This window comes from Canis lupus, chromosome 19 (assembly GCF_048164855.1).
Source record: "Canis lupus baileyi chromosome 19, mCanLup2.hap1, whole genome shotgun sequence".
NCBI lineage: Eukaryota > Metazoa > Chordata > Mammalia > Carnivora > Canidae > Canis > Canis lupus.
In genome coordinates, this window is record NC_132856.1 from 32,563,840 (window position 1) to 32,578,023 (window position 14,184).

General features: G+C 38.3%; 1 protein-coding gene across 22 annotated transcripts in view; it reads left to right on the top strand.

Annotated features, from left to right (window-relative positions):
- FHIT (fragile histidine triad diadenosine triphosphatase) overlaps positions 1–14,184 on the top strand; it is a 1,386,045-nt gene that overhangs the window by 1,240,813 nt on the left and 131,048 nt on the right. For 20 of the 22 annotated variants that reach the window (XM_072785574.1, XM_072785573.1, XM_072785575.1 and 17 more), the window contains one exon: positions 10,375–10,451. The exons of the other annotated variants lie outside the window; for them this stretch is intronic. In XM_072785574.1, the coding sequence (XP_072641675.1) occupies positions 10,375–10,451 (77 nt within the window). The remainder of the gene's footprint in view (positions 1–10,374; positions 10,452–14,184) is intronic. 22 annotated transcript variants of the gene reach the window in all.

The following is a 14,184-nucleotide window of genomic DNA, read 5'->3' on the forward strand; positions in this document are numbered from 1 at the left end:
GAAAGCATTCAAAGCACATTTCAGTGTCTTCTCTTACTTGACCTTTCAGCATTCCTTTGAGGGAGAGTGGGGCCAAGGCTGTAGGGTTTTTTATGTAGAATGGGTTTTTCTAGAGAATGTAAAAGATATGGTTATGGATCCCCAGTGAGTTAGGGACCATGTGAAGGGCGTCACTCCCATGGTGTAATTTGAGGGTGGTACAAGGAGGCTTCATTCAGTATGAGAATAGTTCTACTGAATAGTGGCACGTGTACTAGAATTATTACCACTAGAAATTCATGAACTGTCTTTTTAGGCATTTAATTAAGAAGGCACATCCCAGGGGAGGTGTCCATATTATCATCAGAACCTTGGAAATAACTGGGGTTGGATGGATATACAGGCAGTGGGCACTGAGATGGCTGGACTGGCTGCAGATTCTGACATCCAGTCCCATTCTGATTGTCCAGTGATCATGTGCTATTGAACTTTTTAAAAATATAAGCTAAAGCAATAGGGACAAATGAAGACGATGGGTCTTCATGGGAATAGAATGAGATACAAAGACAGACTCTAAGACTTTCAGAAGGTTGTACTGGGCAGGCCAAATTACTGATGGTACAGAAACCAGGACCCAGTCTTTTTTCCAGTGGTACTTGTCCAGATCTTTCAAGGATAGTAAATAAATATGGACAGTGTCCTTTTTTCTCTTATTTGAAAAAAAAAAGTCTTGATTTTTTTTCTTCCAGCTTTTTACTGCACAGTAAGTGGAAGAGATTACTATGGGTATCATATACCCCTTACTATAACATGGAAAATAAGATAAATATGATTATTATAGAGCTCACTCACATCATTGCTTTGCCTGAAAATTTAGCTTTTAATAGTGTTATTGCTTAAAAAAATAGCAAGTTTCAGTTTCACATACAGTAGAGATGAACTTTTCTCCTTATCTTAAAGTTCAAATTCTTTTTTAAATGGAGATTCTCCATATATGCTGTGTATGGTCATTTTATTTTATTTTATTTAAGATTTTATTTATTTATTCATGACAGACACACACACACACACACACACACACACACACACACACAGAGGCAGAGACACAGGGGAAGAAGCAGGCTTCATGCAGGGAGCCCGACGTGGGACTCCATCCCGGGTCTCCAGGATCATGCCCTGGGCTGAAGGTGGTGCTAAACCTCTGGGCCACTGGAGCTGCCCTCATTTTAAAGTTATAATAAGTTAATTGGTTAACCTGGAATACACAACCATTTTTTCAAGCTAGATATCTGAGTAGGGTGAATTTCCAAGTCTGAATTATTGGGTCTGAATTTCTTAAGAGGCAACTTGTTAAAGAAAACAGATTCCCTTCTTTCTTCTCCTGCACATTGCCCTGGTAGCAACAGAATCTTGGAAATCCTCAGGGAACAAATGGGGGATAAAAGTTAGAAAGCACACCCGGCTTATTTTCTAAGCTCTGAGCAGACCCAAGAAGAAAGACTGAATTTTTTTTTTTTTTTTTAGAAAGACTGAATTTAATCAAAAAAGATTTTATTGATGATGGTATCTCTCCTTCAAGCTAAACTTTGGCCCTTGCATGCTAATAAAACCATCTCATTTCTCAGAAGTAGCCTTCTGCATAGAATCTGGGGGAGACCACAGGCAAGTGGTCTTGGGGAGAGGGCCTTGACAATGACCAGTTGGAAATCAGCCATGTCCCCGACTGTCAGTTGCTGAGTTAGAAGGCATCTGCCTCTGTCTGGATTGGGTAATTTTTAATTCTTGGGCAGTCACCTGAACGTCTTTGGACTTTGGGAGAGTACAGGTTGTGCCACTGGATCTGGCTGCCTCCCCTGGCTCATACTGGCTGAGCTCTCAGTGATTGCTCTCTGCTACTCAGCTTTCATGTTAACTGACCATGTGGCAATTTTACTGCCCAGATATGAAGATGAGCAACTGGGAGCCTTGAGTTTTTATGACTGCTAATTAGTACCCTGTTTGTGCCCTTTTAATTTCTTATAATAATAGGATAGCATGACATCATGCAGTCTTTTTTTTTTTTTTTTTTTTTTTTTGGCTTTCTGACTGCTGCACCCAGACGGGGCTGTATTTTGCACTTTCTCATTACCTGGGCGCTTGAAGAATATTAATAAAGATGAGTTTAAAAGAGCAAGCTGTATTCTGAAACTTTCTAGTCCTCATCTTATATCTGGAATTCAGGTCCTATTCTTCTCACAAATGTGAAAGGAAACCCTAGCCCCAAAGATAATGCTTATCTCCAGCAGATGAAATCGAGCTCTAGAGCAGATTCCTTGGCTATTGCTCTTTCTCTTGTTCTTTGTTTTTTTCAGAAATCAGCAGGGTGGTAGGGGCATCTCCAAGGCTCTATGACTTGGTGAAGTGGAGAGTAAAGAGTCTGGAATTCAAATTTTGGTTTTTCAGTTTATGATCTGGGCATCCTTAGGCAATTTATTTCCTTTTCTTTCTTTTCTCTTCTTATACTGTGCCCTCCTTTCCCTGCCTCCTTCTCATTTAGCCAGACAGCCAGAAGTTACTAACTGACTGTCCAGGCACTTGCTTCTTTGAGCTCCATTGCGATGGAAACTCTGTGTGCTGAGGGGCCACACCTTTCTCTTCTCTGGAAACTGTGCGGTGCCATTTCTGGCAAGTAGCTGATGCTCAGTAAATGTATGTTACTTAGGGAGACTTACTCTCTTGATCTGTAAAGCAGGGAACCCCATGCTGCCTTTATAAGGCTATAGGGAGTGTTGATTAATGGCACAGTACTTACGAAGTGCCTAGGAAATAGCTGCTCCTCAGTCAGTGGGGGTGTAACCCCTTCTTTCCGTTGAGCCCTATAAGCTGAGATTGCTTAAGTGAAACGTGGCTTCAGGCTTATGAGAACAAATTGGTGGAAACTAAGAGAGTTGAAAATGGGGGGGACATGCTTTTTTTTTTCTTTCTTTCCTTCTTTTCCCAAATGACCAATTTGGGGAAGAATGGATTTCCAGGTTGTCTGTGCTATGTGATAGGAACATAGTTCCTTGCCTTCTGGTTCTGTCTTCATGTGATAGAAAATGTAACCACAGAGCCATAAGAAGGCTCTGGTGTTCTCAGGTACACAGGTGATGCCCTGGTGTTCACAGGTAGGAAAAGCTGCCTTAGAACCTCCATGTCAGTTTGCTTAGTAGAATGCTTTCCCTCAATTGTGACTTTTTGCCTTGATCCCACCATCTCCCTGTCCTCGGAAGTATAAATGCCTGGCATTGCCTTCTCTTAGGGTCAGAGGTTTGAAAAGTTCAAGGAAAACTAGCAAATTGTCTTCTTGGCTGAGAGTTGCCTCCCTGCTGGTTTTACCCCCCCCCCCCCCCCCCAGAGTGTGCATGAGTTCTTACAAGCCACAACGGGGAACCTGGCACACGCTTGCAATTCCCAATGGAAAGCTGATTTCTTTTGGTAAATGAAAGCAGTGTTCATGTCCCTCATGTAGGCCTTGTGGCTTCCGCGGAGGCAAGTCAAAGAAGAAAACTCAACTGCTGGTGACCCCAGACATATATACTTTAGGGCCTTAAAAAAAAAAAAAAAAAAAGGCAGCATTCAAAGTAGCAAAGCTTTGCAAGGAAGAGTATGTTAGGATGTGCAGCTGGATCTTGGAAAGCGCTGATCAGAGAGAGCACTACACTCTACCAAAGCAAAACCTGATAGGCTGCAGCTGCTGCGCTTCGTTCTATTACAGATCAGAAGGGCTTGGAGCAAATCAAATCGCAGAGGTCAATAGTTTAAAAGAAAAAAAAAATATATATATATAGCACCAGGTGGCAGGGACTTGATATTCTTTTCTAGAAGCCCTTTGGGTCGATTTTCCTGAGGTCACTGCTTTCTTCAGACTCTCTGGAGCAGAGAGGACACTTGGCAGTCCCTGTGCTCACTGGTGCTTAGTGTTTCTTAGGCAGTAGATGTGGAGTTGAAGCTAAACTTCAGCCATGATGAAGCTGATGTGGCCTCCATCTCCTGAACCCAAGGCTTTTCCTGTTTCCCCTTCAGAAGGCTAATAGCAAATACCCTGTGGGTACCTCTTAACTTCTGAATGACCCTAATGGCCAATTAAGGAACTTTCTTTTGGACATGAGGCTGATAACAGAAGGGTTTCAAAATGTCTTTACTTGGAAACAACAATCAAAATGTAGCATGTCTATTTTGATATCCAGTTTTTGTTTTGCTTTATTTTTGGTTTTGCTCTTTTTTTTTTTTTTTTTCCATTTTCTAAAATGTAAAACTGTAAGGAAACACTGGCTTCAGGTCTTTTCTATTTTAAATTTTAAAAAAATAATAAGATTTTTTTAAGATTTATTCATGAGAGACACAGAGACATAGGCAGAGAAGCAGGCTCTCTGTGTGGAGCCTGATGCAGGACTCCATCCCAGGACCCCAGGATCATGAGCTGAGCCAAAGGCAGATGCTAAACCACTGAGCCACTCGGGTGCCCCAGTTTTTAAAATTAAATGAGTTACAGTTCTAAACTATTTTGAATACAAATACCAAACAGAATCTCTTAATATTACCTCAACACATACAAAATACATATTCTCCCAAAGATTTCACATTAATGACCTTTTGTTTCAATGCTTTCCATTATGTCCAGTAGCTTCTTCTCAACAGTCCACTGGCAACTGAACCTGTTGATTTTTCCTGTTCATTCTGCTCTGTCTAAAGTGAATTTCCCTACCATCCCCTAGCAGGACTCCTCTGTCTATCCCTCAAAATAGCAGAAGGGGAATTCAGATCTGTCACCAACTTGGCAGCCTTGCTGTTTGGAGAAGTAAATGGTATAGCAAATAATGACCCAGTAAACCTCCTAGCCTCTTGTTTCCAACCATAATGAAGTTGTCTCTAGGAAAAGTTGAATGATCTTTTACTAAATATCTTTATTGTATTTATATCCAGTGGTATGCTGGTAAGTGTTCAATAATCATCTCTTCAGGGAAAAAATTTGTATGTGAATGTCACATCTTCATATATACATGTAAGGTTATTGTAAATTTTACTGATATAAAGAATGCATAGCATGCAGTTTTACTCTCACAGACTGCTTTTGTTGATGTTGGCTGAATTCTTGTATTTGTAGTCAATAAATTGTAGTTGCAGTTCAGCCACAATTTGAGAAATTCAGATGAGAAATAATGCTGGGTTCCTATCCAGTTTGGCAAAGTTGCAAATGTATGATATGAATGTTGGTTGATATTTTGTTTACATAAATATCTAAGACAAGAGTGAAACAATGAAGAAATATATCAAAATGTTACTCATTAGTCAATAACACGAGTGACTTCTTGCTGAGAGAGATACTAGATTTAGAATACTGGAAGAGTATCTTCTCAATTTTCTGTGCTATTCACAATGTAACGGTTGTGGACACAAAACATTTTTAAGTTTTGCGTTAATATTTTATCCATCACTTCTTTAGGACTAGATAACCAACCAAACAGTAAATGTGTAGTGTTTGCCAATTTCATCATATCAAAATGCCCATGAAAGCTGATTTCAAACCACAAACTAGACATCGCTATGCAGAGTTAGAAAGACATGTGTAGTAACACACTGTCATATGGGATTTCTACCATACAGATAAAATAGATGTGAATAACTGAAGAAGCATAGAGAATGATGGAATCATTCTGAAGTGAGGATTTTTTAATACTATCTTTGCTATTAATATTTAATTACGAGTTACAGAATTTAACTTTTCATGGCTTTTTAAGCAACTGGTGTACAAAATTTCTGAAATTTTTGCAAATAGCTCTTATGAGTCAGTACAAACCAATCCCAGCACATCACTTTACCCAATGTATGTCGATTCCAAAATAAGCAAAAGACCAAGAAAGTTTAGAAAAGATAGAGGTTTGCTGACCTAATAAGAACACCAAAGAAGATCATTTCCCCTGAAAACTTTCGATCCTCCTTCTTCTGTCAACCACACAGTCATGGCCAAAGTCCATTTAGTTTTAGTTTTGCCTTTTATCAACTTGGAAGACTCCATATTCTTGAGCTTTAGGTGTCTTTGTTCAGTGTTAGGGATAACATGATGTTTCTTTAGTGACAAAGGAAAACAACCAGGGCTAATACAGGAAGGGGGTCGATGGCCCATGATGTCATGCTTTTCTAGGAAACAGCACCATTTGCAACAGCATCTGCCTCCCTCTCTACAGTGTATATCTGTTTCCTGGATGTTCTTCTCTATCACCTAAAGTCCTTTGATGCTCCTAACATCTTCATATCTCCACTCACTTGCCTCAACAGTCTTCTCTGTAAACAGTTTGCTTTGTGGGAAGGTGAGAGTGTATCCTTGATTGAGGTAATGAGACTAAATGGAAACTAGATTTCACTGCAAAGTCTGGGTTTCTCCACTAAGTACTAACTGAGAGATTTCTTAAACCTCATTTACTGGCTGCTTTGCTTATTAGCGAAAACAATGTGCTATAATTGTGTTCTGTGCTTGAGTATTGTTAGTAACTTTTAAAATCTAATTGAAGATGTGAGTGAGGACATTTCAAAAGTATGTTAACTTTTTATTTCCAAATACGTAAAGGTTCATGTGTGTTTTGAATGTTTTGTCTTCCACACATAAATGTTTTATTTTTTTACACTGTATGCAGGCATTTTAAAGGGCTCCTATTATGATCATGTCTTCCCCTGAGAATATTCAATGTTCAATTTAAATGGTAGGCAAGATAAACACCTCACACTTAGACTGGTTGAAAATGAGAAAAAAAAATATTATTTTAGTGAAAAAGAAAGTAGGAAATAAAAAATCTTAATGTAAATAATTTCATAGCACCTGATGTTAATTTTTTTCTTATATCCCATATTACTATAATTTAGTAACTGAAAGTTTGCCTTAGCTAATTTGTTGGGGAAAAACTGACATGTTATTACCCATTCAGAAATTATGCTGCTATAGGTTTGTCATATCTTATTTCAATTTGCATTTAATTAATAACAATTGCATTATTATATGTTAAAGCAAATAACCTTACCTTTAGATTGTAACCAAGCAAAGATCTTTTAAACGCTAATATTCTGCCCCTATATTTTAGTTTTTCCTTTTTTTACAACTTAATTTTACTCATTTTTATGAGAAGACAAAATGACTACATGCAAAGGAAGTGAGTCTTTCTTAAGTCTTTATAGAAATGTTTTAATAATCTAGAGTCTGTGGTTCATAGATGGACTTTAAGAGGTTCTTCAACCCCTGAAAATTATACATGAACATTTATGTGTATGTGCACTTGCCTTAGCGATCTATAGTTTTAATCAGACTCTGACAGAGGGCTTCTGATGGCCAAAAGCTTTAGGACTATGCCTCATAGAAATTAGAGGACCCACTCTTCCCATTTTCCCTACCTCCCTGAAATGATTTTATTAATGACCTTCTCCTTCCCCTGTATTTCTTAAGGATATTTTTATCCTTACATTCTGATAAGTGGAAGAATAAATAACCAAATTATGTAAACATATGAAAATTTCAAAAACTGTGCCAATTTAACAGAAATAATACATTTGGTCAACAGCTTGTGGTGGGTTGGAATCTGCACTTTTTAGAAGCAGGTATCTCCATAGCCAGGTGGTCTTAATATCATTTTATCCCTTCTATATGGCCCATTAGAAGCATTCAATTGCGTGATTATGGAAAGAATGAAAAGATGAATCATTGAGAAGTGGGAGCTAAGGTACAAAGTTGCTGCCCATGACAAATATTTGTTTTGTTTTGTTTTGTTTTGTTTTTTTAATTTTTATTTATTTATGATAGTCACAGAGAGAGAGAGAGGCAGAGACACAGGCAGAGGGAGAAGCAGGCTCCATGCACCGGGAGCCCGATGTGGGATTCGATCCCGGGTCTCCAGGATCGCGCCCTGGGCCAAAGGCAGGCGCCAAACCGCTGCGCCACCCAGGGATCCCGACAAATATTTGTATGTTGAACATGTTTGCTTCATGGGAATAGACCCATGAATCCATTTTTTTTTTTTTTCTTATAGTATTGAAGGCTATTGAGTAGTCCAAATGAACAATGGCATTGCTATTCCTGGTGTGGCCATTCCTGGTGTGGCTACTTCACTGGAAGTAACTGCATTTATTGCTACCCCCTAAAGGGACTTAAAGACCCAGATCTATTCTTTCCATTTAGTCTGAGAATATGGAATTAGAATGAACACTTTATTGTTTGGGATCATGGTAAAAATACAGACACATAATAAAGAAGATGGTTAATTGACCTAACATCCATTATCATTAATTAATTCACTTGAATATGTCAGAATTACCTCTGTTCTTGCAGTTATAATACCAGCTAATGAATTTTGATGGCTTCCAATGTGCCTGATACTATCTAAAGTTCTTTACATGCAGGATCTCACTTAATCTTCAAAACACTGTGATTAATAGGCATTACTATCCTACTCATTTTACAAATGAGGACACTGAGGCACACAGAAATTAAGTACTCATACTGGGTTACATATCTACTGAGTTCTGGCACCAAGATTCAAAACCAGGCAATCCAACATCCCAGAGCTCAGCATCTGGACTGTGATTAATCCCTACTATGTGATAGCCAACATGCTAGAAGCTTAGACATGACAGTGATCCGGACAGACATGGCTTTTGCTGCCTTGGAAGTGGAAGCTGCGATAGAAAACAAAAGGGCTGGGAGTGAAGATTACTTTGAAATAAATGGATGAGGAAGAACTTTGGAGATGTCAGCTGGAGGAAGGGAAAAAGACAGGGAAGAGAGACATGCCTGACAGAGACAAGAGGAAGTGCAAAGACCCTGGGGAAAGGACCGTGGAGTATTTTAGAAATAGCAGAAGCTAAAGTAGCCAAAGAGTAGTGAGCAAGGAGAGGAAATATTAGACTAACAGTTGCCATGAGATTGTGTCATACTTTTAAAACCCCCAAGAATATAGCTATTGGTAGTTCTTCAGTAGTTTGAAGCTATATTTCTTTGTTTTTTGTGACTTGATGCCATGATCTTCTTGTAGGACTTTCCTATCTGTGTTTGATTTCTCATTTCTTCTTATCCTTACTTGTATTGTTCCTTTTTTTCTCTCTTGGTTCCTTTGATATGGCACTTGACCGTAATGCTGGGGGGACGAAACATGGTTTCACAAGTTAAACCACTGAATTAAAGGCTCAGAAATAATACGACCTAAAGAGTCTTGATATAAAAATACTGGTGCAAAGTCCATGAAACTAAGAACTGAGCCAGTCTTTATTAGTGTCATGAGGAACTTTCCACTACTGGGTATTTATGAACCCAGCAATAACTATGATTATCTCATTCCAACCCATGTCTAATATAAAAATTGTATCTGGAGTATATTATTAAATTTATCTTCCATTTACTTGATCTTCCAGAATGTTAACTCATTTGTATTTTGCTTGTTGTTGTGTGTTTTTCTCTGAGGAGTTCAATTTTGTTGTTGCATGTATCAAATGGTTAGGATTCATCTTTGCTTCATCTACCCCATTATGGCAAATGGCAGTTGATTAGGGCTTTCTTTAGATCATTATCAATTGTTTTCTACCTTGCAGATAGTGCTGTTAGGATGAATTTATCATATCCCAGAGATCCTATATAGCTTGTTATTTCTAGGTGATTTATTACCCTCACCGTGGAAATGTTGTTAGTGAACATTGGGGAAGCAGTGGCTGCATTGAGAAATATCAATGTATCCTCATGTTCTGGCTTGCAGTGACAGTCAGAGATCCATCTCACTGACAGTTACCTTGTTAACATTTTGATCAGATGGCAAATTTGTCATTTTTCATGGTAACAAGTATAAGTTTGCACAAGAACCATAGATAGATGGGGAAGATAAAACAGGCCTCTCTTAGTATTTCTGTATGATGTAATCAGTAATCTTTGGGAGAAGTGAAATAATTACTCTGTGAAAAACTCATCCACTGTAAAATGTGTTTATTGTAGAAAGTTCAAATTTTTCTTCATTTGGATGGAATGTGCCCCCCCTTTTTTTTCTTTGATGACAGTTTGATTAACACACCAAGCCTCTGTGAAATACTGAGATAGAACAAAAGGGTTTACAGTCAGAAGGATTCAGTTTAATCACGGCATAAGCTGTGAACAAGGTGAATAAAGATAACTGCATGCAGAGTTTTCAGTACAGGGCAGCAGCTGCCACGGGGATGGGTTTGAGTCCTTCTTCCTTCTACTCTTTACGGTTGCTCTGAAACCCCCTCTCCTTAGCATCAGTATCAAATAACAGTTTGTTCTCCAAACCCCTGTCAAAAACTATGAGGTCATAGATCTTGATGTCTCACTTGTGTGTGATCACACAGTTGCTGTCGTCTTTGTATTATTTTTCTCCTGTTTCCTCTTAGGCTGTGTTTCCCGAAGCTGTAAAATCTTTAGACTTCAGCACTTTTGAAAGCTCTGAGCTCTTTCTGGTACTTAGCAGGTGAGTGTGTCTGAAAAGGATTTCACTTTTTGGGGCAGTATCTCTTTACACTACCTGAGAGTCAGAAATAGGCTTCTGACCTTCCTGTGAAAATAATAGTTCTTGGTATAATGGGCAGCTGTCAGTCAGAGGTCTTAAGAACCACTGACAAACCAATATTATCAAAACTCAGGTACAACTGGCATAAGTAACCCTGGGTCATCACTCGAAGCAGGGAGACAAAACTCTGGGTGTCAGACATGAATTTCTCTTCTGAACTGTCATATTATACACACATACACACACATGCCTGGAAGCCCAAAGTACAGTTGGTTTTCAAATGCTTCTGTCAGGTAGCCATGGCCTTTGGAAAAATTATATTATATTTGTATAATTGCAGTGGAATGCAACCACAGAGAAGAAAATATGCCAAGTACAATCAATCATTCTTTTCATTATAATTTTTTTTTTTAAAGGCAGGAAATGCTCATGGCTCATTTATATGAGCCAGGTTCTTCAATAATGGTGCAACTATTAACCTAAAATATAGCTTCTTATTCCTTATTAATTTTTGAAGAGTTGAAAGTAAGCTGTTAAGGTGAAAACCAATCATGCTTTGGACTATCCTGTTCTATCTTTTGTCCAAGACCTGAGTGGAGTTTTTTTTTTTTTTTTTTTTTTTTTTTTTTTTTTTTTGCTTTCTTACTCTCACCTGACTCACCATGCATAATTATACAACTCATTTTGGGAGAAAGGATGAGGAACTTTCTTTCCATTTGCCTGAATATACCAATTTAAATTTGTCATTCTAATGACTAGTATCTATACAGGAAATATGCAGAAAAAAGTAAGAAGTCCCATTGGACTCTCATTTTCTTGAAAGGAGATCCTGTGATATTACTTATAGCCAATATTGTTTGAATGCCTCTGAATTTCCCATTTTTCAGCCTTTACTCTTCCCTTTATGATCTGATGATCATAGCCCAAGCCCTTAATCTACATGTCTAAAAGAAGTTAACATCTTTTTTTAAAAATTAAAGAGTTTATTTATTTATTTGGGAGAGACAGAGAACACAAGTGGGGGGAGGGGCAGAAGGAGAAGCAGACTCCTCACTGAGCAGGGAGCTGGATCCCAGGACCCTAGATCATGACCTTAGTCTGATGCTTAACTGACTGAGTCACCCAGGAACCCCTTAATGAAGATAACATCTTAAATGAATCTCCCTCCTCTCATCTTTCTGAAGACATTGAGGGCTTATTTACATGTCTTACATATCTATCTCTGATGTCATCTGTCACTTCACGCTATGGGTCATTGCTCACTGCACATCACCTCTTGCTGTACAGAACTATGTCTACATGTTCTTGAGGTTTGTTCCAGGGCCCCTTCATCCCCTTTGTGGTCATCAGTATCCTCTTAATTCTTCAAAGGCATAGACAACACTAGACTGATTTATAAAAAACCCTTTTTTTTTTTTTTTTTTTTTTTTTGCAAACTCAAGGAAAACATGAAGGAATTACAAGTCTAAATCAGTTAAGTAAAATGCTTTTGTCTGCACATTATAAAAAAATCCTAATTCAAAAAGTCAAATAGTAAGTTTAAAGGTAAGCTGTAAAAAAAAAAAAAAAAAAAAATTAAGGTAAGCTGTATCATGGCTGGTTATCTCATTGGCACAAACATCATCATGAAGAATACAGTTTCTTCCCTTCTTTCTACTCTGTATTCTCTGTATGCTGGCTTCTGGTTTGAGACTAGTGACCTTCATGATCATAAAATGTCAACAGTGGTGTAGCCATTCCACCCAAACCTGTTAACAGCAGGAGAAGAGTTGCACCCATCTCTTCCTATGTGGCTCTTTTAAGAGACAAAGAGATGTTTCATGGGTATCTCCCCCATAGTTGGATATGTCAATGGTCAGAATTGTATCCTCTAGGGCACCTGGGTGGCATATTTGGTTCAGCATCCAACTCTTGATATTGGCTCAAATCATGATCTCAGGGTTATAAGGTCCAGCTCTGTGTTGGGCTCCATGCTTAGTGGGGAGTCTGCTTGAGATTTTTTTCTCTCCTTCCTCTGCCCTTCCCTCCACTCATGCTCTTTCTGTCTCTGAAATGAATAAGTAAGTCTTTAAAAAAAATTGTATCCTCTATTTCCACAAATGGTTTAGACCAATTCAGTTGAAGGTGGGGTTAGTCATCCACAAAGAAGGTGAGCAGATGGGAAAAGGTAGTTACCTTAACAAAACTGAGGTTCTTTTATCAAGGTAGAAAAGAGGAATGGAGAGTGGAAAGACAACTAGTAATGCCTGCTACTAATGCAGGGAGCTAAAGCTGAAAGATGGATTTCAAATATTGCTGCTCTTACCCTTGATGGAATGAGAGTTCCCTGCTAGTCATCGCCTTCCTTGCCTCTAGCTTGTTACCATGGTTAAGAGGTCCATTTACTCCCAAAGATAGGAATGTCTTCTGCCTCTCTTCATCTTGACGTCTGTTTTTTATGCCCCAAAGTGACTGACCGTGGAACAGTTGTTTCCTCTGAGGGAAGCACTGTTCCAATCTCCATAGTAAGACTGCTGCTTGCCCCACCACCACGTCCCACTCTGCCCCAGGGGTGAAAGCATTCAATCCAATGCTTCCCTCAAATTCTCAGTTATTCAGTTTTAAATAATATTGCTATTTAACATCAAAATCATCAGTACTAGATGATTTCAGCTGTAATACAATGCACATTTCCATTTAAAAAAACAATCTCTTTAAGATCAATTTCTTGTAAAGATGTTCAATGTATATATTTTTGCGTTTTCTATTATTTTTAAATTATAAAATACACATAACATAAAACGCACCATCTTAACCATTTGCATTGTACAGTTCAGTTGCATTCAGTACATGTGAGCCCTCACCACCATCATTCTCAGAACTCTTTCCATCTTGCAAAACTAAAACTTGATACCCATTAAACAATAACTCCCCATATCCCTGTGACCCCAGGCCCTGACAACCTCCTGTCTCTGTAAGCTTGACTATTCTAGATACTTCGTATGAGTGGAATTAATGCAGCATTTGACTTTTCATGACTAGCTTATTTAATTTAGCAAAATGGCCTCAAGGTTCATCCATGTGGCAGCATGTGTTATAACCAAATAATATTTTATTAGATATGTAACATTTTGTTTTTCCAGTCATCTGTTGACAGACACTGGATTATTTCTACCTCTTGGCTTTTGTGAATAATGCTGCTGTGGATTGGGTATATGGTAGCTCATTGAGTCCTTGCTTTTAATTATTTGGGAGTATATACAGCCAGAAGTGGAAATGCTGGATCATGTGGTAATTCTATTTTTAATTTTTGAGGGCCTTCCATGCTGTTTTTTACAATAACTACAGCATTTTACATCCCTACCAAGAGTGCACAAGGGTTCCAATTTCTACATGTCCATACCAACATTTGTTATTTTCTCTGTATGTGTATGTTTATAATAGTGCCCATTCTAGTCGGCATGAGGTGGTTTCTCTAATGATTAGTGATGTTGAGCATCTTTTCATGTCCAGTTGATATTATTAAATATATTTCTTAAAATCAGAGTCTGAAGCACCTGTGTTTAGAATACTTTGCTGACTGAGGACTTCACCAATTCAACAAGAGAGGCATATGCCTTATATTTACATGAGCAGAAAAGATTTTCCAAAATATTCCCTTCCAGAGCAAGGACCAATCTGCTCTGAGATAAAATCTGAATTCCTTTGTAGAACC